Source organism: Styela clava, chromosome 10 (assembly GCF_964204865.1).
Source record: "Styela clava chromosome 10, kaStyClav1.hap1.2, whole genome shotgun sequence".
Classification (NCBI taxonomy): domain Eukaryota; kingdom Metazoa; phylum Chordata; class Ascidiacea; order Stolidobranchia; family Styelidae; genus Styela; species Styela clava.
Window position 1 is genome coordinate 11,416,569 of NC_135259.1, and position 25,611 is coordinate 11,442,179.

A 25,611-nucleotide genomic window follows, 5' to 3' on the forward strand; every position below is an offset into this window, starting at 1 on the left:
GAACTTACCAATATTGTAGTTTTCAATGCTACTCACATAGATTAGCCTACTGGTAAATAAAAAAATTAGTGATAAATAAAATTATCATTTAATTCGTTGTTGCCTTGATGAGTTGGTATAGCTTATATCGATATTTTGTTATTTTTCTCAAAGGATAAAGGCATTGTTAGGATGAAAACTGTTCAATTAATTGAGATAAGTATATTTTGTTTTTAAAGTTAAATGGGTAGAGTTCTTCAAATTTAGACTAATTCCCATAAGGCTTGAGGCCCGTAGGCTTTAGCCTACCTTGGCTAATGGTAAATACGACCTCGGCGCCCACAAATCCGGCATCGCATCTCGGTTTTGGCATAGTTCTACCACGGTTTTTAACGAATTTATTGATGTTGGTGACACTAAGTGCTCTATAACCTCTTTTTTATTTCAACCTTGAGTGAGAAAGGAGACGATGTATACCAGGGTGGCCAACCTGATTTTGACCGCGATCGACTTATAGCTTTGAAATAGCTCGCGATCGACTAATTGGTAATAAGGGCTTACACAAAAAGGAATGAGTACTGAATATGCAGATAACCACACACTTGCATACAAAAAATCCCGGAGCGCCAGAAGTATGTGCACCAAGATGGCGCACATACTGAATATAGTCAGTGTACCAGGATAGGGTACAGGTTGTGCAATATCTGGGTGCACATACTTCGGGAGCGCCAAAATTCCACCGCTGCCAATAAGCTTGGATTTATGAACGCATGAAATCAACACATAATTTTTTTTCATGTTCCATAAAAGTTGTTAATTTGATTATGGAACTGTACCCGAGATAAATATTTCATCATTTATTCAAATCACACAATTCAGATATGATGCCTGCCTAGATTTCATTCGTAAGCGTTAAAAATTCTTTAATAAACCTTGCCAAGTATTCATGTATTATATAAAGTCTAAACAGTTAAAAATGAAAATTCTCAAACCATAAATGTTACATGACTGCTCAAACTTCAGTATCCAATTTACGATTTCCTCTAAGTGCGATTCTTTGCTCGCTTGGATTTAGAAAAAATGGGCATTATGATGCCACTGCTAATATTGCTAATAAAATATATCACTACTCTCGGAGTCAGACAATAACTTTCGCATACTGCAAAATTCATTGTAGGATCGTTTTCCAGTCGAGCCACGCGATATTCGGCACTTCATTTTTGAACTTTGGCACGGCGAAACTTACATTAGTTACCCAATAATACGCTATTTCGGGCTTGCCCAGGCTCAAATACTGTATGTGTATATCGTATTTTGCGCATGGACAGTACTGTATTCTTTCTGTTTTAAAACACACGACATTTGATCCGGGTTTCAAAGCTGTATATATATATATATATATATATATATATCTAATACGGTAGTTAAGTAGACATACCGTGCTAAAAAAGCGACAGTTATGTAGACGGAAAAATTGGGTAGACATTTTCCTGTCCGCTTAATTATTCCACGTTCCATAATTAAAACGTTTTGCGATATTTTGCTGAAATCTCTTTTCTCTGATAAAACAGTATCAAAAATAATATGTTCTTTCAAAATTTTTTAAATAATTGCACATTTTCGCCAACTTTAATGGGACAGTAGTTCTGCTGGTTTATAATCAACGTGTTTAATTTTCGTACATAAAGTGGACATTTTATTTATGCAAAAATCTTTTAATTTTTCGGTATATGTTTTTACGATTTTTGGAGAGTAGTTTTGATAATTTTGATACAATAACCAGGCAGAACATGAAGATCGACCGTTCTGTTTTTTGCAATATAAGCTCAATAAACTGAAAAGGACCTCAATTCACAACTCCGTACTAAAGAGGCTTTGTGTCGCAATAGTAAAACTGTTGGGTTCGCCGAGAACTTTACCACGTTTGCCGTTTTGTTCGCAAGTAACCTGGGCGCCGTGAGGGGATTGGGATCTTCATGAGTGCGTGATTGCCGAAATTTAGATAAAATAGAACAGTTGTGTTTGGAGAAGCGAATCCAAGTCTTTTGTGTCAGGTGTTATCAGTTACCCAGTGAGTTGAAGTCGAGTCATAATAAGCAAGGATTTCAACGTCACCGAGGAATGCTGCTGGAAATCATCACTCATCGGATAAGGTGATTAGTCATAACGATTTTTAATATTAGGGTTACTATATTTTTGGTGTTGAGATTTTTCACGTAATCCAGATTATCAAAATATAGACTACTGATACTGTTATGCTTTTACTGGTCGTAGTTCTGATCTGACCATCAAAATAATGCTACGACTGGGTTTGCGTTTGTAAGAGTGTGTAAATCAGAAGGATTTATAAATCCAGATGAAAATACAAACGAAGATTGTGGAAATTCAATGAATTCAATTTTTTGTCGAAACAGAAGGATATACGAGAAGCGAGTAGTTGACGTTTGTATAGCTTGGTGTAAATAAAAATATCTATATATACCGCTTCATATTAGATTATAATATTTCATCTTTGGAAAACAGTTTTGAAGAATTGCATTGTCAATTTTGTTTTGTGATTTGGCACATGTCCCTGTGTTATTTTACCATCTTCATCTAGTTATTCACTGGGCTGTATTTTTTGTTCACATGTAGGTGTCTCTCCAACGAGATGGCCTACGTTTCAGAACTTGGCAGACGGAAATGCGGGTAGTGATTCGGAGAAAGCTGTGCCAGGAAGTGACTAAATGAGTTTGCTATGCTAGTTTTTTTTTATTAAATACAGTATCGTAAATTGATACCAATGAATGGTAATAAACCAAATCATAATATCATTTGTAGCCTATCACAAATAGCGCAGCTATCTACGAATAATTGTAGTGCAACGTTTAGAAACTCTGGTTTATTTGAGTAATAATGCAATTATCCATTTCAAATATTTCGTTTGTTTGATCAATCAAGAGTAGCGTAATTCTGAATTGGATTAAAACACTGTGATGATGTTTTGTGACTTATGCATGTATTTTTGACCAAAGTTTCAGATAAGTCAACAGACTATACCGCACCATCTTCAGAATCACTTTCAATAAGCAATTTAAGTGATTTCAAAGAAAACCATATATATGGAAAAGAAAAAGGCTGTAAATCAATTCAAAAAAAAGCTTCTAAACAAACGCGAACCAGAAAAGAAACGACGAAAAGAAAAATAATTGCACGGATTGGTATATCTTGCGAGAAGTTTATTGTAAAGCGTTAAGACATCTCTGTATAATTCATAAAGATGAACCGGCAGTGAGCATAATCTTGTCTCTCCTCAACAACTTAACCTAGTGAGCATATCCACATTCGTATACATACTTGGCATACATTTTTACTATTTAATTATAAATTCAAAATAACAATCATGTTTTTGTTTTCCGAGTTGGTGCAAAAATTTTAAATAAATTGTGCAAGGTTCTAAATTGATATTGAGGTTCAATAATTTCATTTTGATCGCTTGTATAGTTGACTGTGTAATCAATCACTGCTATAATTAGGCGCCCTGATAGGTGAACATTTGAGTTATATTTGGTGTAATGTTTCTCATTTTAGTTGACATGGCAAAATTTCGTTTCGCATTTATAGGCCCCACTGAAAACGTCACTTTATTGAACATTTGAAATATGTTGTGTATAATGTTTCTCGATATTTTATTCAGAATTTCGTGTTTTAATTATATACCTTCTGAAGTGGTCGAATGGTTGAAATTTTTTTTGAATGCTTCTCAATATTATTGCCATTCCAAAATATCATTTTGCATTTACATGACACACTTACGTAGCTGAGTAGATGACGATTTGCGATTAATTTTCTGTTTTGTTTTTCAATACGGTTTCAAAATTTTGTTTTATAATATTTGTCACTCTCAAGTTATCGGATAGGTAAACATTAGAGATAAATTCTGAGCAATTTTCCACAACATCAAAATATGATTAGTATTCGAAATTTCGTATTTCAGTTAAATTTCACACACTTAAGTGTGTGAGATCTGTTTTGTGTAAGATTTCTCAATACGATTCCAGAATTTTGTTTCGATAGTTGTATGCCACACTTAGGTGGTCGGATATGCGGACATTTGAGATATATATTTTGTGTAATGTTTCTCAATATTATTTCAGAATTTTCATTTCAATTTTTGTATACCCCACTTAGGTGGTCGGATAGGTGGACATTTGAGATATACTTTGTGTAATGTTTCTCAATATGATTTCAGAATTTTCATTTCAATTCTTGTATGCCACACTTAGGTGACCGGATAGGTGGACATTTGAGATATACTTTGTGTAATGTTTCTCAATATGACTTCAGAATTTTCATTTCAATTCTTGTATGCCACACTTAGGTGGCCGGATAGGTGGACATTTGAGATATATATTTTGTGTAATGTTTCTCAATATTATTTCAGAATTTTCATTTCAATTTTTGTATGCCCCACTTAGGTGGTCGGATAGGTGGACATTTGAGATATACTTTGTGTAATGTTTCTCAATATGATTTCAGAGTTTTCATTGTGATTGTTTTATGCCACACTTAGGTGGTCGGATAAGTGGACATTTGAGATATACTTTGTGTAATGTTTCTCAATATGAATTCAGAATTTTCATTTCAATTCTTGTATGCTACACTTAGGTGGCCGGATAGGTGGACATTTAAGATATACTTTGTGTAATGTTTCTCATTATGATTTCAGAGTTTCATTGTGATTGTTTTATGCCACACTTAGGTGGTCGGATAGGTGGACACTTGAGATATACTTTGTGTAATGTTTCTCAATATGATTTAAGAATTTTTTTTCAATTGTTGTATGCCACCCTTAGGTGGTCGAATAAGTTGACATTTGAGATATATTTTATGTAATGTTTATCAACATTATTGGAATGCCATAATTTTGACTTGGTATTGATATCTTGACACTCTCAACATAGAATCTGTTTAATCTATATGTTGCACCATAGGGTTGGAATAGGCGAACATTTGTGATATGCTTTGTGTATTTCTCAGTTTCAAATATATAACACGTTTGGATCAATTTGTTTCGATTTGTCTACCTTCACGTTGCATTTTGAGTATTTTTTGATATAGAAGAATATTTCCAACACCAAACACAGTGCATCTCCCTTGCACGAAAGACGGAACATTGAAAAAGAAATGCTATTTTTTGTGATAAATATTGCTAAAGGGTTCGAATCCATCGGAAATTGAAGCGAGGTCATACGCTTTAAAATGCGTATTAAAATAAAAGCAACATCATTCATGTAGACATCCAGGGCGACATATAAGAGGGGTCCGGCTTAGTGCCGTAATAGGCTAAAACATTTGGTGGTCTGAATTAAGTGGACGAATTAAGCGGACAAAAATTCTATATGTTTTATCGAGAGGATTGTGTTGACTCTTTTTCTCCGTAGTTGTCAACGGCTCTCGCGCTCTCCAAGCCCGTATTTAAAAACAATGAAACGGACACAGGAACGACGTACGCTTAAGTACTGCAATTATGGCAGGTCCGTTTAACTACCGTAATAGAGTTATATATATATATATACCTGTTTTAGTTTTGATTTGAGGTGGTGCTGCATTATTTCCATTCTTAGGTACGGCTGTTGGAACTAATGCGAAGATGCGATTTGAAGATTAAAAACAACATTTTCAGACTAAAGTCAATATAAACCTTATATTAAAATTAGTATTTAACACATTGGGCAAACATCCTCAGGTGTATCACGCGAAATCTGGTAAACAGCTTGTACTCAATGAATATATATATAAAAAAGGAGATAGATAAATGATTAGATAAATGCTTAAATCGATCGAGTCATCAATTTATTTTATTTTTTGTTGATTGTTCCATCATATGTATGTATTTATATTGAAAGACCTATATTTACCGGTAAATGAAGTTTATTGTAATTAAGACTTCGGGGAAAACTACGTCCAGTCCAATCGGGGTTTAACTAAAATTTTATTTTATTTAACAAATATCATCAGTTTCTTGATTCCCGTTTTTTAAATTTATATTAGCTTCACATTCATCTCTATTGCAATAAATTTAGTTTCATTGCAGCTATTATAACATTAAAATAAGACTGAATGCTTACCTACATTGCGGTCGAAATGATAATGCAAGAGCCTAATCATAATGTGATAAAGTAATCTGGCCTTGCTACTGAATAGAGTAATTGGTCTTCAAGTAATACTTAATTTATATATATATATACTAGAACAGCGGTTCCTAAATTTTTTGTTCGAGCGTTTGATGTGGACGACGGGCGCATCAGGTTGGTCTGAGGTTTCGCAGATTCGAATAGTGTCCGAATATTTAGATCTTCGTTATTACTTATCGATCTTGATCGGTAAGTATGTTGATAGGTATCTGTATGTCTGTGTGTTAGATGCACGCGATATCTCACGAAAGCGAGGTTCAATCTGCTCCAAATTTTGCATGCGCATTCATCTTAGCTCGGATCAAAAGCCTATTGATGGATTTGGATGGATTATGTCGTATAATTAGCGAGTTATTAATTAATTAGTGATGGACACACGGTGTCACTATGGAGTAATACCACTGTTTTGGGGATCCCCTGACCTTCGATAGATAAGTCTTCGGTTTCCAACCGAATTCTAGTTTTTGGTATTAACGAAAAACAGAATTGAAATATTGACGTGACAATTGAACGTTTAGCAGTATATTATGCACAATTAGCATTCTGACAAAAGAGAGATGAGTATATCGTTTTGGTACGGATTGGTTCCCATGTTCGAGTTTTTATCGACATAAGACATATTACAAAGAACTGCAGTAACTTTTAAACTGTTTTACTTTTGTTCAAGGACGCAAATTATGATTGCAAAATTGATTGGTCATATAGGCGAAAGTGTCCAATCGACACAATCAGTTATGACCTCTTTCGGCAAGCAAAGCCTGATTTGTTCTCGTCGGAAATTTTTTTTTAAACGCAAACATCTAGCAAAACACACAGTAAAAGTAAATCATTTACTACTATATCGCAGACCAGAAATCTATTTGGTGTTACATAAATTTATGCATATCTATATTGAAAGCGATAAAATGTTCTCAAATGACAGGGGGCATTGGGAACAATAATATTATAATCTTTTGCATATTCCTTACGATAACAACTATATTTTAAATATTAATCTATATATACAATCAAACATCCGCAATTACATCCATTGTTTTGGGTTGTTGACATTAAATACACATACTTAAATACACATACACATACTTTTATCAAGCGATCGCAATATAGTATTTTTCATATCAAATTATCCACTCCATTAAATTATCCCATAATAAGCAAGTATTGATATTTATGTAACATACGATTAAAAATCGGACTGAATTCAACTTGCGGTAATAATCTACTCATGATGATATTAGTGTGAGTTTTGCAATGAAAACAAAACAGCGACATCAAAAATTCATTGCTAATACAGTATATTGGATATTCATTACCCAAATTCAAAGCCATATTCATTTGAACTGCTGTTCCTCGGGGCTTGATTAACCTTGAAATTATGCTAAATAGAATGAATTCTAACAATTTTATTGTTCCTATTGGATTTGCGGCTAAAATTTTGCTTTGTATGATTCTATTTCCCTTCCAAACTACAGCTTTGATCTATAATCTGCAAGTAAACCGACACAAATCGATGTTTTTTTTTGCGATGTGCAATTTTACATGAATGAATATAATATTTATTTTTACAGATTATCACTTCACAATCAATCAAAGATCTTTATATTCCTTTGTTTCAACAAAAGAAAGGCTGGTATGTGATTAGAGTCAAATTATAAATTTTCCAAAACAGAAGTTGCATGTGACAGTTTATAATTTGATTATATAATCATATATATATATTAGGAAGATATAAAAGTCAGATTACCTTACGACACATATAATTTAAAAAGGAAGGCTCGTATGTGATTACAGTCGAATTATAATTTTTTCAAATACAAACATAAGCCATATAATACAAGACAAATAATCTACTATTCTGAATGCATTCTAAAATAATGTTTTCGAATATTGAAAGAGCGATGTTCATTGAAATAGAGGTGAATTTAAGGTAGGAACTCTTTCAAAAATTCGATATTTGGACTACATAATTCTAGACTAGACTAAAGCTGAAAGAGAACGAGGGAATTTTACTTCACGCACAATGTCCAAAACAAAATTCCTCAAACTTGTCACATGGCCAAATTGTTTTTCCAATTTGCAAGTGAGGACACAGTTCGGCTCAAAGGATGATGAAAATTACCCAAAAAACAAGAGCTTCTTGGGCCTTGAAAAAGCTTTTGATACTGCCAAACTAACTACTAAGTTTTATCAGGAAATTCACTCCATTATGGCTTCCGAGGAAAACATATAAATGGCATCGCTCGATATTCACACAGACGCCGGCAAAATACGCAGCAAATTTCTGAAATCGGCCGCATCGAATGCCGAGTTCCACAGGGCTCCGCGATTGACCCGCTATTATTTTCTTTATATATACTGTATATAAAAATGATCTAACATCTGGGTCTGCTATCATTTGCAAATGATACCTCTTCTCTAGAAGTAACTCCCCGTGTTATACCTACAGTGAATTTTGAACCCCAGAAGGTTGACCATTGTCGGAATAAAAATAAACAAAGGCTTGAACAAAATTCACACAGCAACGAAGTTATTACGTTGACCAAATTTGCAAAATAGTTTTTATTTTTGAACTATGTCGTTAGTTGTACCGCCATAAGAAGTCTTACAGCTGTCGGAAGTTAAAATGGCCTGGTTCCTCCTCTGTTTTAGGACTGTTTCTATTGACACCACCCCTACGAATAATCGGAGCATCTCGACGATTAAAATATATATTCTGGTAAGACAAGTTTATTGACTACATATGAAAACACATACAAGAATAAATGAATACATGAACCTGCCATGCAGGCCATAAGAATAAGACCATACCACATATAATCAAAGAGGCAGCACAATTTTCCTATGAGTAAACGATGTGTGAGATATATGAAGAGGAGAAATTAAGTCCAAAACGTCTGTAATATACTCTCCCAGTCGCTCAGTATTAGGAATATGGACATCTGGTTTAAACAAGCATTTATTTCGAACACTGTTAAATAAACGTGAATCCCCAACAGTGCATTTCGAAATAGTTTTCGGATGCCAAATATTATCGCAAAGGCAGCGATGTCGCTGAGAGCACAAAATACAGATAAAACAGTAGATCGTATGAGAACCGCTGTGAGAGATCTTCTGGGTTGATTTTTCCTCGCTTGCACTACTTCTTTATTTTTTCCACCAAGTTCTTCAGTTTTTTCAACGGCTACAGTACTTGGCGAATCTCCGGTAATTTGCCTCGACACAACACTTTTAGAAATTGATTCCATGGGCACAGAACATTTTCGTATAGACCTATTTGTTTGAATCTGCTTGTATATTGGATATGAAAATAATAGGACAAGTACGGTGTGGCTGATGACCGTCACCACCAATTTGCCTAAATGCAATATTTGACCTAATTTCACATTCACCATCTCTTTACAGCCAAGTTGCGATGCCTTCGTACTGATAGGTGCAATGTGGTGAATCAATCCTACAGCGTTGGATAGAAAAATAAGGCATATTGAGATATACTGTAGTTTCCGAAACCAGCCTTGTATAAGTTCTTTGTAGATCGGTTGATTGTACAACAACCATTGTCGCCACCATAAAAGTGAGTAAACACCAAACTGATTTATATTATATAAACCTTTGAAACTGAACAATCCAATATTGCAGACCAAGTCGTTGGTTTCATAAACAAATGATGCTATAATTGTTTGCAATGCAGCTGACCGTGGTATTGAGGTAGCGATAACAAAAAATATCAGGGTATATATGCTTCCATTCTTCTGATTAGTTCTCATCATGCAGAAAAACTTTTTGTGTTTCAACCCGTAGTGTATAAGCGAAATTGTGATCCAAATTGAGGGCAATAAACACAGAGAAAAGACCGATTCCGTAATTATCCAGTTTCGTTTGTGTGATTCTGAAAGAAGTCCGGTTTCTGTGCCGTTTGTAACATTTTTCATATTATACCAATTTGACTTATTATTTTAAAGTGTTTTAATGTTTGAATTACTATAATATGGAAATAAAGAAGAAAAATCTATCCGATTGTACGAGTAGTTCTATTCAAAAATGAGAACTCACCGATATTGCAGTTTTCAATGCTACTCACATAGCCCAATTAGCCTACTGGTAAATAAAAAATTAGTGATAAATAAAATTATCATTAAATTCGTTGCCTTGCCTATATCGATATTTTGTTATTTTTTTAAAAGACGTAAGCATTGTTAGGATGAAAACTGTTCAATTAATTGAAATAAGTATATTTTGTTTTTAAAGGTAAATGGGTAGAGTTCTTCAAATTTATACTAATTCCCATAAGGCTTGGGGCCCGTAGGCTTTAGCTTACCTTGGCTAATGGTAAATACGACCTCGGCGCCCACAAATCCGGCATCGCATCACGGTTTTGGCATAGTTCTACCACGGTTAAACGAATTTATTGATGTTGGTGACACTATGTGCTATATAACCTCTTTTTTAGTTCAACCTTGAGTGAGAAAGAAGACGATGTATACCAGGGTGGCCAACCTGATTTCGACCGCGATCGACTTATAGCTTTGAAATAGCTCGCGATCGACTAATTGGTAATAAGGGCTTACACAAAAAGGAATGAGTACTGAATATGCAGATAACCACACACTCGCATAGAAAAAATTCCGGAGCGCCAAAAGCATGTGCACCAAGATGGCGCACATACTGAATATAGTCAGTGTACCAGGATAGGGTACAGGTTGTGCAATATCTGGGTGCACATACTTCGGGAGCGCCAAAATTCCACCGCTGCCAATAAGCTTGGATTTGTGGAAGCATGAAATCAACACATAATTTTTTTTTCATGTTTCATAAAAGTTGTTAATTTGATTATGGAATTGTACCCGAGATAAATATTTCATCATTTATTCAAATCACACAATTCAGACATGGTGCCTGCCTAGATTTCATTCGTAAGCGTTGAAAATTCTTTAATAAACATTGCCAAGTATCCTTGTATTATATAAAGTCTAAACAGTTAAATATGAAAATTCTCAAACCATAAATGTTACATGACTGCTCAAACTTCAGTATCCAATTTGCAATTTCCTTTAAGTGCGATTCTTTGCTCGCTTGTATTTAGAAAAAATGGGCATTATGATGCCACTGCTAATATTGCTAATAAAATATATATATCACTACTCTCGGAGTCAGACAATAACTTTCGCATACTGCAAAATTCGTTTTCCAGTCGAGCCACGCGATATTCGGCACATCATTTTTGAACCTTGGCACGACGAAACTTACATCAGTTACCCAATAATACGCTATTTCGGGCTTGCCCTGGCTCAAATACTGTATGTGTATATCGCATTTTGCGCATGGACAGTACTGTATTCTTTCTGTTTTAAAACACACGACATTTGATCCGGGTTTCAAAGCTGTATATATATATATATACCTGTTTTAGTTTTGATTTGAGGTGGTGCTGCATTATTTCCATTCTTAAGTACGGCTGTTGGAACTAATGCGAAGATGCGATTTGAAGAATAAAAACAACATTTTTAGACTGAAGTCTATATAAACCTTATATTAAAAGTAGTATTTAACACATTGGGCAAACATCCTCGGGTGTATCACGCGAAATCTGGTAAACAGCTTGTACTCAATGAATATATATATAAAAAAGGAGATAGATAAATGATTAGATAAATGCTTAAATCAATCGAGTCATCAATTTATTTTATTTTTTGTTGATTATTCCATCATATGTATGTATTTATATTGAAAGATCTTTAATTACCGGTAAATGAAGTTTATTGTAATTAAGACTTCGGGGAAAATTACGTCCAGTCCAATCGGGGTTTAACTAAAATTTTATTTTATTTAACAAATATCATCAGTTTCTTGATTCCCGTTTTTATAAATTTATATTAGCTTCACATTCATCTCTATTGCAATAAATTTAGTTTCATTGCAGCTATATTAACATTAAAATAAGACTGATTGCTTACCTACATTGCGGTCGAAATGATAATGCAAGAGCCTAATCATAATGTGATAGAATAATTGGTCTTCATGTAATATTTAATCTATTATATACTACAACAGCGGTTCCTAAATTTTTTGTTCGAGCGTTTGATGTGGACGACGGGCGCATCAGGTTGGTCTGAGGTTTCGCAGATTCGAATAGTGTCCGAATATTTAGATCTTCGTTATTACTTATCGATCTTGATCGGTAAGTATGTTGATAGGTATTTGTCTGTCTGTATGTCTGTGTGTTAGATGCACGCGATATCTCACGAAAGCGAGGTTCAATCTGCTTCAAATTTTGCATGTGCATTCACCTTAGCTCGGATCAGAAGCCTATTGATTTTGGATGGTTTATGTCGTATAATTAGCGAGTTATTAATTAATTAGTGATGGACACGCGATGTCACTATAGAATAAGACCACTGTTTTGGGGGATCCCCTAACCTTCGATAGATAAGTCTTCGGTTCCCAACCGAATTCTAGTTTTGGTATTAACGAAAAACAGAATTAAAATATTGACGTGACAATTGAACGTTTAGCAGTATATTATGCACAATTAGCAATCTGACAAAAGAGAGATGAGTATATCGTTTTGGTACGGATTGGTTCCCATGTTCGAGTTTTTATCGACATAAGACATATTACAAAGAACTGCAGTAACTTTTAAACTGTTTTACTTTTGTTCAAGGACGCAAATTATGATTGCAAAATCGATTGGTTATATAGGCGAAAGTGACCAATCGACACAATCAGTTATGACCTCTTTCGGCAAGCAAAGCCTGATTTGTACTCGTCGGAAATTTTTTTTTAAACGCAAACATCTAGCAAAACACGCAGTAAAAGTAAATCATTTACTACTATATCGCAGACCAGAAATCTATTTGGTGTTACATAAATTTATGCATATCTATATTGAAAGCGATAAAATGTTCTCAAATGACAGGGGGCATTGGGAACAATAATATTATAATCTTTTGCATATTCCTTACGATAACAATTATATTTCAAATATTAATCTATATATACAATCAAACATACGCAATTACATCCATTGTTTTGGGTTGTTGACATTAAATACACATACTTTTATCAAGCGATCGCAATATAGTATTTTTCATATCAAATTATCCACTCCATTAAATTATCCCATAATAAGCAAGTATTGATATTTATGTAACATACGATTAAAAATATCGGAGTGAATTCAACTTGCGGTAATAATCTACTCATGATGGTAGTGTGAGTTTTGCGATGAAAACAAAACAGCGACATCAAAAATTCATTGCTAATACATTACATTGGATTTTCATTACCCAAATTCGAAGCCATATTCATTTGAACTGCCGTTCCTCGGGGCTTCATTAACCTTGAAATTATGCTAAATAGAATGAATTCTAACAATTTTATTGTTCCTATTTAATTTGCGGCTAAAATTTTGCTTTGTATGATCCTATTTCCCTTCCAAACTACAGCTTTGATTTATAATCTGCAAGTAAACCGACACAAATCGATGTTTTTTTGCGATGTGCAATTTTACATGAATGAATATAATAATTATTTTTACAGATTATTACTTCACAATCAATCAAAGAACTTTATATTCCTTTGTTTCAACAAAATAAAGGCTGGTATGTGATTAGAGTCAAATTATAATTTTTCCAAAACAGAAGTTGCATGTGACAGTTTATAATTTGATTATATAATCATATATATATTAGGAAGATATAAAAGTCAGATTACCTTACGACACATATAATTTAAAAAGGAAGGCTCGTATGTGATTACAGTCGAATTATAATTTTTTCAAATACAAACATAAGCCATATAATACAAGACAAATAATCTAATATTCTGAATGCATTCTAAAATAATGTTTTCGAATATTGAAAGCGCGATGTTCAATGAAATAGAGGTGAATTTAAGGTATGAACTCCTTCAATAATTCGATATTTGAACTACATTATTATAGACTAGACTAAAGCTGAAAGAGAACGAGGGAATTTTACTTCACACACAATGTCCAAAACAAAATTCCTCAAACTTGTCACATGGCCAAATTGCAAGTGAGGACACAGTTCGGCTCAAAGGATGATAGAAATTACCCAAAAAACAAGAGCTTCTTGGGCCTTGAAAAAGCTTTTGATACTGCCAAACTAACTACTAAGTTTTATTAGGAAATTCACTCCAATATGGCTTCCGAGGAAAACATATAAATCGCATCGCTCGATATTCACACAGACGCCGGCAAAATACGCAGCAAATTTCTGAAATCGGCCACATCGAATGCCGAGTTCCACAGGGCTCCGCGATTGACCCGCTATTATTTTCTTTATATATACTGTATGAAAATGATCTAACATCTGGGTCTGCTATTATTTGCAAATGATACCTCTTGTCTAGAAGTAACTCCCCGTGTTATACCTGCAGTTAATTTTGAACCCCAGAAGGTTGACAATTGTCTGAATAAAAATAAACAAAGGCTTGAACAAAATTCACACAGCAACGAAGTTATTACGCTGACCAAATTTGCAAAATAGTTTTTATTTTTGTACTATGTCGTTAGTTGTACCGCCATAAGAAGTCTTACAGCTGTCGGAGGTTAAAATGGCCTGGTTCCTCATCTGTTTTAGGGCTGTTTTTATCGACACCACCCCTACGAATAATCGGAGCATCTCGGCGATTAAAATATATATTCTGGTAAGACAAGTTTATTGACTACATATGAAAACACATACAAGAATAAATGAATACATGAACCTGCCATGCAAGCCATAAGAATAAGACTATACCACATTTAATCAAAGAGGCAGCACATTTTTTATGTATATCCCAGTTGAATAAAATTTTAGCTTAAAACTTCATTCATACTGTATTTTCCACTTTTTCATTCCAACAAAAAGTGAACACAAAAACCAAATCAGACCAATTTTGTTGCAATTCATGCTAGTATATCTAAATTACAACAAAAGTTATCGCACAGAATGAAATACCTATTACATTCGCTATTATGCAAGTTAACTCGATAAATTAAGATGCAATTAGTAATATTAATGCCAAAAATTAAGCCAACAAACATTTCTACATGTTAATTTTTTTAATAAAAATATGTTTTAAAAGAGTATCACCAGCGTTATTTAACTTAACATTTTACAGGCGTCATTATGTCTAAAAACACCAACATATATGTGCAACAGAAAAAATCCAATTACAAAAGAAAACTGTTGATCAAAGTATGGCATTAAAATGCATTTGGCAAGCACCAACATCAAAGGACCAGAATTTCTATACACAAAACATGAACCACGGTTTCAACTATGTTCAAATTCATAGGATAAATTCTGTTCCTATGCATTGTTAGTCATTCAGTGCAAACAAATAGTTAGAAAGCAAATTTCAGTTTCTCAGAGAAACATGTCAGACAACGTTACAATAGGGTTACAGATATTCATGTGGATTATATTTTAATGTTAAAAATAGTTCGATATTCACAAGACATCAGTCTTAAAAGATAGAATGGAGTCAGAGTACTTTGATTTACCCAGTATTTCAGTGGAGCCGGTCTTCAAATTCCCAAAACTAGGAGTTTAAATAAACCTTCTTAAGTCGGAAATTCCAAAACTCATGAATCCAAAGCCAAATTCCAACCGAAACTAACAACAAACAATTAAACCATGAATGATTTTTTTTTCAACCCGAGTTAGTTCTGTAAAAATCGAATTTCAAAAATTAAGAATCAAAGACGAAATTTCATCTAGAACTAACAAAGTTTTTAACCCTGAATTAAGCTTTTTTTGCACAAAGGACTTAGAGACTGAGATTGATATAATGTCTATTGGACTCAGCAGCCCAAATCAGTTACACAAATAATGTTACTGTACATAATATAGGAATGTAGATTCCATTCATATGAGAATGCTATTAGGAATGGATCATTTTGATATTTGGAAATAGAATTTTATGTGAATAATTTCATTGGTACACAATTCATTAACAAGCGTAAAACATGATATAATACAAGCGGTGAATGATCGGGAATGGTTGCAAGACATGAAACTACAAAGCATACCTATACAAGCCAAATCTTATAAATTATTTTGAATTAAATTGCAGATACAGTGATGTAAATATTATGATAAGTTTTTATATTACAGCACAGGTATACACGGGATTGACTCGACAATTAGGATGACCAAAACAAATTTTCAGAACCACAAAATAGAGTTTCAGTTGTTAAATGCAAGTTTTTACAGCCAAAAGCACGAATAAGCTTACTAATACGAAGCAAAAATAACATACAAAGTAGCAAAAAAAACTTCCTGATACGATACTTGATAAAATGTTTTGTCTTTACCATATTGATAGCAGCAACTCTATAAAATTTTGTATACTTAGTCTTATTTTCATTTAACTCTACAAACTATTTTAAACTGGTGGAATCATTTGTCTGAAAGTTTTTTATCATGCAATAAAAAGATCATCAATGAATTCGATTTTCTATAAGATATTGGTCCTAATAGCAAGCCTCCTGCTTTGGCCATCCCAATTGACAAGTTAGCCAGGCATACAGCAACATTGACATACTGAAATTAGATCATTTGTTGGGCATGGTTTGATAATTCCTCAACAAAAACTTGATCAAGTAAGAAATATAAAGCGGAACACGGAAAAATTTGAAAAGCGACGGGAGGTGCAACAAAAAAGAATTTAGATGTTGACCAAACCTAACTTGAGTAAAAAAGCTGGAGCGGTGTTGCAAAGATTCAATATCCCACAATTTACTTATATAAAAATGACTGTACAGAAAAAGGTTCTTCACAGAATAAGAAAATAAAAGATGAAATAGAACGTTTACCAGCACTCATGGACACTGTATAATAGGTTTAAACACACTTTAGCTACTTCGGCTAATTATGAATAAAAGGTACACACAAGGTAAAATGAAATGATAATAACTACTAGAAAGTAAAACCATGGTTTAAAAAACAACTTTATGGCTCTTATTTTCAAAGCTCTTCAAGAAATATCATAATTGGTCATGCAACCTTAATTCTTCTGACAAATGTTTTTTGTACTGAAGGGCAATCTGAATACACAACATAATTTGAAATTTTCCAATTAGTTACCATAGTTCAGGTTATACTAACTGTAATTCTAAATTGAATTGATAATAACCGAATTTGGTGAATTGAAACTTGAAAGTACATCTTTTGAAATCTGGATCAAATTTTGAGGTAATGTTGCTGGAATTAACAAAATTCTGCTTTTTTGTTGTTTGTCAATGCTTGTATCCTTCAGTTCCATTTGTTTTTTGAACACCTGAGCCCGTGTACTTCTTTTCATAGGCAGGCCGCGCTGCACCATAAGGTGTCATACCAGACTGGCTGGCACATTTGTTTGTTCCTGCCTGAGATTGAAAGCAACAACAATGATTATTAATATATTATAGATTGTACAATCACATGTATTTTGTTACTGCTAAACCCTGATTTTGGATAAAATGTCTCAGTTCGAGTTTACAAGTTAACCAACCAGTGTGATTTGTTGCATATTTTACTTACTTGCAATTCAACCGAGAATTGCAATTCACTTCCCAGCATGGTGGATCTTTTTACAATAGTTTACTTCAATATTGAAGAACATGTACATGGTTAAATCACATACATAATATTGTCATCTACAACCTTATATCATACAGTAAAATTCAAATCACAATATAAATGATAGCTTTATTCAGTATGGAGAAGAAAATACCTGCAAGCCTATGATTCCTTCGCCAGCTCTGAGTTGTTCATTACTCCAATCACGGTTTTGTTTTTCCGCTACATATACACCAATGTCACTTTCTGTTAAACCTTTAGATTTCGCCTAAAAAAATAGATGTGTCAAAGATTTGTGATGGAGTTGGTATGATTCATGTTTAGTAATGCAGACTAGTACCTTTCTAAAAAAGATATACCGGTACTTTTCTAAAAAAAAAAATTCATATGAATACATATTGTTTTTCTAACAGAAGCGGTCAGTTCACATCCATATAATGTAGCAGGATACTCGTTTGCCAATGTATATTCTATAAATGAATCATTCCCAAGAGTTTTTTTTTAAAGTCATTGGCCAATAATATTTCACTCAAAGAAGGAACCTAGTACCACAATGAACTCTTGAAATTAGTCTAAAATCAAGTTCCCCATTTCTCCAATGAAAAATCAGGAAAATAGTTTACCTAACTAGTGAATATTTGTATTGGATAAAAAAAAAAGATCCACTTTTGTCTATACATAAAAGTTTGTACAAAAAAAAACAGCTAACTGCAAGTCTGCAATAGTTCAACATTAATTTTTAAATCAATCAAATCCAGGAATTCTGGTCAGTCAAATAATTGTGTTGCGATAAAGGATGACTATGTAATGCGGAATCCAAAAATAGAATGAGGCACCAACAGGCATGAGGAATTACTTTCACATTACTAAAAATAAATTAACTCACCACATCAACCAATGCAAGAAGGCACATTTGTACCTGAAAACATAAAATTATTGAGAGATCATTAGGATCGCAACAGGTACTGAAAGCAATCCATATCAAAATGGCCAGTTATCTACAAAATTAGACCAAGGAAGCCACACGTCCACCCACAAACAGGAAAAGTTAAGAGAGCCTATTAAGGATTGAATTATCTCAAACAGGTTACAAAATTAGGCAATTGATTTGGAAGTAGGTCGCCTGACCCCCCCCCCGCACAAAAAATGGTCATATGGAATAAATGGACCGTGACATTTTTTTTCATATACAACTTACCATGGTGAAAGATTGGGAAACCGCATGTTCATACATCGATAATGAACAGCTAATAGGGAGGCAAGTGCATAACCACTGTTGTTTATATTGTTACTTAAATAAAGTTGACAATTCCATTCCAACATCCTTTGTGTTAAATTATTGGTTTCTAATGCAGTCAAAGTCAAATATACGTAACATGTCAAGATTCAGACAGACATTAATACACAAAAAATCATTTCTCACAGTTGATCGATATGCGTCTGATACAGAACCTATTACATAATTTGTTTATAACATGATTTTGTGCATTGCCACAAGCTGAACTCAAACTTACTCTACACAACTTGTGTAAAACTGCGAAAACTATTTTCTAGAATCTGAATAGGTTCATTTTTCAACTGTTGACATGCAAACAAATCAATAACAACATCTATCACCATAAAATATTCATACCCTACATTCAAGAAGAATGCTACTATTGATTGTGGTGCAATAGTGCTGACTGATTTGCAAATTACTTCTTATTATCTGCCTCCAACATAATTACTAAGCAAACGTTTCAATCTAAATTAGGCTCTATTGTTGAATTTATATAGACAACAATTTTAGATTAGTCATATTATAATTTTTAACGATGCAAGATTTTTTTAAAGTCCTTAAATTAAGTAGGTAAAACCGCTTCAACTACAGAGAGTTTATGGAAGCAGTGATAAATGAAGTGCTAAAGAATGCTAATAAATCAAATTCCATCTCAGGGAACCTGTACTATTAAAAATACTGTGCGAACACCCAAACTAAATATGGATCATCTGCATGATAAAAAAAAGCACTAATACAAGGTTTTAATAACAAATTTACTCTGAAAATAAACTGCACCAAAAGCTTTGATATGGCAAATGTAATATCTCTCATGTTACTCTTCATATGCATGTTCATATTACCAGTCAGATAAAGTTTTATAAAAATAAAAAAACAAGCTACAAAAATTGGATCTTCAAGAATTCTTAAATAAGATTTCCTCTCTATCCCTCAAATTATGAATTTTAACATTTCAAAATTGAAGTGGTTTAGAATTTAGATTATTGTCACTCAAGTAATTTACCTGTGACATGTTGCTCTCATCATATAAATCAGCAGTTTGGAAGAGGGATGACATTGTAACTCCAAATTTTGCAGCTGCTTTCAGGAAAGCCTCAATGTTTTCCATCTAAACAAGAATCCCATATCAAGAAAATATTGTTTAGGAAACTAAAATTGACCTGGGGCAGATTGGTGATAGTTTCAGGCAAAGTGAGCCTAATTCAAGTCGTATTTAAAAGGTACCTAACCCTTACCCAATATATCATATATTAAACAGAAAAATCAAAACCATTTAATATTTGTAGTTTTAAATGTGACTGGAGGCAGATTGCTAATAGATTAAGCAAATTGAGCCTAATCCCAGCCATATTCAAAAGGTATATAACCCCTTACTCAAATTATGATTTATTGAACAGAAAAATTGAAATAGGTGTTTTAATTATCTTATATCAGTTGCTTAAAAGTGTATATTATCAGATGTTTGTAAGAAGTATTTCAATTCAAAGAGTTGCATTGAAAATTTGAAATGTTCTGAATGCATTATTTTCGTCAAATGATAACATTGAAATTCCTATCATTCTGCAACACAATCTAAACATATTTAATACAAAAATCACTCGTTCAAATGTTACTGATAGTCATTAAAATATTTTATTTGGAATTACACAAATAAGGTAGATATTTAGGGTTTTACAAGGGTCAATAAACTGAACCACAATTGCTGGATATGTGGTAAATTCAGCTATAATTTAAATTCTAGTAACAAAAATAGGAATTCTGTAAGTACCATACACAGTTGCTGAGACTTTTTAAAAAGCTGTGATTTTTATTATGCGTTCTACTTAGGTATGTATTTTTAATTTTGAAAGGTGGCTCCCAAGAAGGTTTCAAATGAATATTTTACACATTATCAATCTGAGTGATAGCATTGTATACACACGAGGAAGATTTATATTTCAATAATATTCATCATCATAATGTGACAAGATGGTATACAAGATTATAGCAAATTACTGAAATACAACTAGTAATAGGGCTTGAAGAAATATAAGACTAGATACAGTGCTAATAACATCCAGATTTTTTCATACAAATTTTGTTCAAATTCCTTTTTTACTAGCGAAGTCATTTTGCTAAGCGATGAGCATATAAAATAATCTGTGTCATGTACATGAAGTAAATTTCAGAGCATCACACGATATAGTGATGTAATCATGTCGTTTACAGTGCTTTAAACCACAAAACAAATAGTGTTCTAATCCTCTCAATTATGAAGGATTTATGTTCAAATTAGATCACCATATACAAAATAGGAAACAAAATGCCCTAGAGGTGTTTCTAATCCAACCTAGAAGAGAATATCAAAGGAATTATCCTAACAATCAGTGTTCAGTGTTCACTCATGTTGAATTTCATGAAATAATAATAATGGAAATCATATACTTACACAACGAAAAGGATTCAACATTTTTGTATGTGGTAATTTTTTCCCCAATGAACCAGGCTCAAAGTAATCCATTAACCTAAGAGAAGAGCAATGTAAATTTATCCAATACATAAAGAACATGGTCCAGCATAATCAATAAATGAGACAAAACACAAACAGGAAAAGGTGTCTAAACATTACCAGGAAACCGGTGTCATAGCATTCATGCATATGGTATCTTACAAAGGTTAAATTAGTGCATAAAAAATGTCCAAAATTTGACAATAGTTATTGAAAGAATAAAATCTCCATAAGCATTGAGAAATTCTCAAATTATATTTATACATAACATACCAATAAAAAACAAAGGCTAATCTTTTGATGATTTTCAGATATACCGAGAAACGATATGAGGCACCCACTAATTGGAACAACAATTATTAACATATCTAGAAATTAGAATGAGAAATAAAATGAAAATCAAGTGTCAGAGATGCAGAAGCAGTATAATTGTTTTTTACCAAAGCGAGGTCACTCAGAAGCAAAGGGAGTGATCTCTGCGTGAAAGTATGAGTAAACTACTCAAGTGCAACGGCTACTGGCAATATAAAGAATTATAGCGATGAGATTGTTCATCACAATGGATTCCATTTTTAACAGTATCGTTCTGCTTGTAGGTTTATAACAGGGAGGAAATACTTCCAATTAGCCTATATTAGTACCAACCTCATACAATATACAAACAACTTCCTATTTCATGTATAAAAACACGAATAAGAAATAAAATTCCCATAACATGGAAAGCATTGAACACATATATACATATAACTTACTGTTAATTTACTCAGAGATTTGAAAATTAGAATATTACTAACGTGCAAAGTACAATTCCGTCCTTCAGACATTCTGAAAAACTAAGATCACATGGAAGATCAAGGCCAGTACATTCAGAAATCCAGACTCGAAGATCTTGTTCCAAAGCTACATCGTATTTCGACTTCAGCTACATTATAAAAAACGTACAATGTTTAAAAGATACTCACATTGGGTTATTATTATTAAAAAAATAATAAACATGTTAACGAAATCATATTCAATTATATTTATGAATATTAGGATGCATCTCTGCTCTCACCTTCATTTTGACTTCCCGACTAAAACCATAGCTTGGCCCACGGGCGGCCATTGCCCTCACAAAGTGTTCCACGTACTTATAAATTGATCTCAAATTCAAATGTTCACTACTACACCAAAAATGATTGAATGAATTTTAATCAACAGACAGAACTTGATCTGTCAATATTAAAATGGAGAATAAGTATAGCTCCTGACAATTAATTAGTATAATCACACTGGAAAACACAATTTTTTTTATTAAATTTAGAAGTAAATATTTATGACAAAAATGGCACGAAAGATATTAATGAAAATAGGCTATAACTCAGTTAAATCATACGAAGTTACGGTACCGGTGCTGTTACAGTGTTACTCATTCTGAACCCAAACAGCAAAAGATAGAATTATTCAACTTCGCCATGCAGACATGGTCAGATGGTAGACCAGGAGTGGGCAACATACGGCCGGCGACGAGATTTTGACCGGCCCGCTGACTGTATCCAACTACACTCTGTAATGTGGTCCGACGCAACATTCTTGAAAGTTGCCAATCGCTCTACTCTCACAGCACTGTCTGACTGTCAGTGCAAGCTGGTGAAATAAACAATTGCCTCAGTGAACAAACAATTGTTAGCACACTTGTTAAACAAACAATATAAGCTCAAAGCAGAGAGGGTTGTAAACATTCCCCACTACTATTATCAGTTATTTTTAAATTCTAAATATAAATAGATTTTAGAAATTAGATTTTATATCAAGTTTTTTTAACCATGGAATTTCCCAAGAAATGTAAAGTTGACAGAGATTTTATACCGAAGTATTTTTTGTAATGATCCGGCCCGTCGAGGACTTCATCTTCCCACATCTGGCCCGCAGGCTAGAGAAGTTGCCCACCTCTGTGGTAGACTATAAAATGAAAATATTCCAATACACAAAACCAGGGGTCACCATACTTTTTTTACCATGGATCAGGTAGATATGAATCAAACAAATATTTTTGTCAATGCAATACAATAAATTCTCAAAAATTGGGAAATCCATTCAATTTATTATTTATCCATACACAAATACCGTAACTGAATTATTCTCACCACTTGGCAACAATACAATCAGACAATACTATCAGTTAACCATGATGATACTAAGCACTGACTCATCCGACCAACGTCGTGTCTCGTGTAGTTTCGTACGGTACCGGTACCGTACCTAACGTACTTTTAGTGGTCGTAGCATAACAATTTTTTGCTATGTCAATCCTAACCCCCATCTGAATACGCCATCCAAAAATACGTCACTACGGCATCACAATTACGTCATAGAGCTTGCCAAATATACGTACGATCAAAGTGACAAAGTGGTTTATATATAGGGCTGACGGACAACTCGACTACACCAGGGTTGCCATATTGGCTTTTTTAACGCCAAATTTGCCATTTTCGGCTTTTTTCAAACGCGTTTGGCGTCAGAATTTCCGTTTGGCTTTTTGGCTTTTTTGAGTCTATTTTAGTGTCTATCATTAAAATTACATGAAATAAAATATTTAGTGTGTAACAATAGTCTATTGCTTAGCTACTTAACATTTTGGATTTCCCCGAGCATCGATTTCCTTGTTTATTACCTTAACGCTTAACCATAACCAATAAGAAATAATTGCAGTTTCTGCAGCCGCTTAGATGGATGTTCAAGCAGGGTTGTGAACATTACCTCGCTTTTTCTAGTTTTGCGTGTTATTTGTCAGTTTTTAGTTCTGTTTCCAAAAAATAGTTGTGAAACTTAATTTTCATTATGACTTAGGATATGTGGAGCTTTGGTATAGTTGCAGTAATCAAAATTTAGTTCCACGAACCATGTGATTAACTACGCTAAAATTAGCTATCACATTATCAGTAGTCAGTCCCTCTGTCTGCCTGCAAGCGGCACGTGATTAGATAATTTTTTAATAAAAAATTGATGGTTTCAAAATTTGAGAAATGAAAAGTTATTTAATAGTAAAGTACGAAATAGGGAGAAATTTTCAAGGTATATCACAAGTTTAAGTAGAAACATGTAGGTATATCACATTCTGGAGCGGCACCCTGTATAGTGTATTGTATATAATACATTGTAAAATAATGCTGTCCGCTTGATATTTATTTTTTTTAACTTTTCATATAGATGTCATAGTGTCAGCTTGACTGTATTGTGTAGAATAAAGATTCTGGTGCTGCCATTTAATTAATCCTTTTTACTTTTAAACCCATCATCCCGCTGAAGTGGAAATCAACACGATAGCAACCGAAAATACAACTTTCAATAAGGGCAAAAGACATTTGTGTGGCTCACTAAATGAACTGATGGCTATACATCAACATCATTATTGTGCCAAGGGCTTCAAATCTGACTAATTATGGGGCATTTGTTCTTGGTTAAATTGTTGGCTTTTTTAGGTCTTGATTTGGCTTTTTTGATCGCTGGGATCTGGCAACCCTGGACTACACAGTCAACTCACCAGAGACAACTCGACTACCGAGATGCCTGGTGAGTTGTCCGTCTTTTCGCATTTTCTACTGCGGTGTTTTAGGTCTATAGAAATGCGTTTTTGATATTTTTGTTCTCAAATGTTAAGAAAAATACATAAATATTCTCTAGAAAGCATTTTTATTTGTGTAAGTGACTTATTTTTCTCATGTTGTACGGATACAAATACAGTTTACAGACGAAATTGGAGTAACGTTAGCGAAGTAAGACTGTTGACTTAAAGCAGGGGTGCACAACACGGGGCACGCGTGCCAAATTTGGCTCGCCATACGCTCAAACGTGGCACGCGAACGGTTTCGTAAAAAAAAATTATGATATACATTAAAATTTCACGTTTATATCAAAATCAGCAGTTTTTCAGGATATTAATTTGTTCTCCGTGACATTGGCCAATCAGCAAGATGCAAGAAGTGACGCTCTGACACTTTTCTCGCTTAGACAGATTTTTAAGGCGTAGTCGTAAACATTACCTCACTTTCGCGTTTTTGAATTCTATTCGTTAGTTTTCAGTTGTGTTTCGGATATGTAAATATATATAAAATAGTTCAATGATCACTTTGCCTTCCTAGG

At 33.5% G+C, this 25,611-nt stretch overlaps 2 protein-coding genes across 2 annotated transcripts; both read right to left on the reverse strand.

Moving 5' to 3' along the window:
* Window positions 1-8,741: 8,741 nt before the first annotated feature.
* Window positions 8,742-10,464, reverse strand: LOC120338429 (uncharacterized). The gene has a single exon (XM_078117133.1). It carries the CDS (start codon window positions 10,082-10,084, stop codon window positions 9,035-9,037), a length of 1,050 nt encoding a protein of 349 aa, XP_077973259.1. The 5' UTR covers window positions 10,085-10,464; the 3' UTR covers window positions 8,742-9,034.
* A 4,353-nt stretch (window positions 10,465-14,817) lies between these two features.
* On the reverse strand, window positions 14,818-22,770 carry LOC120337377 (calponin-2-like). The gene is made up of 7 exons (XM_039405136.2): window positions 22,544-22,770; window positions 22,284-22,411; window positions 21,430-21,505; window positions 20,005-20,109; window positions 18,609-18,641; window positions 17,877-17,990; window positions 14,818-17,529 (listed from the first exon to the last, which is right to left on the reverse strand). Exons 1-7 carry the CDS (start codon window positions 22,592-22,594, stop codon window positions 17,401-17,403), a joined length of 636 nt encoding a protein of 211 aa, XP_039261070.1. The 5' UTR covers window positions 22,595-22,770; the 3' UTR covers window positions 14,818-17,400.
* Window positions 22,771-25,611: the final 2,841 nt, after the last annotated feature.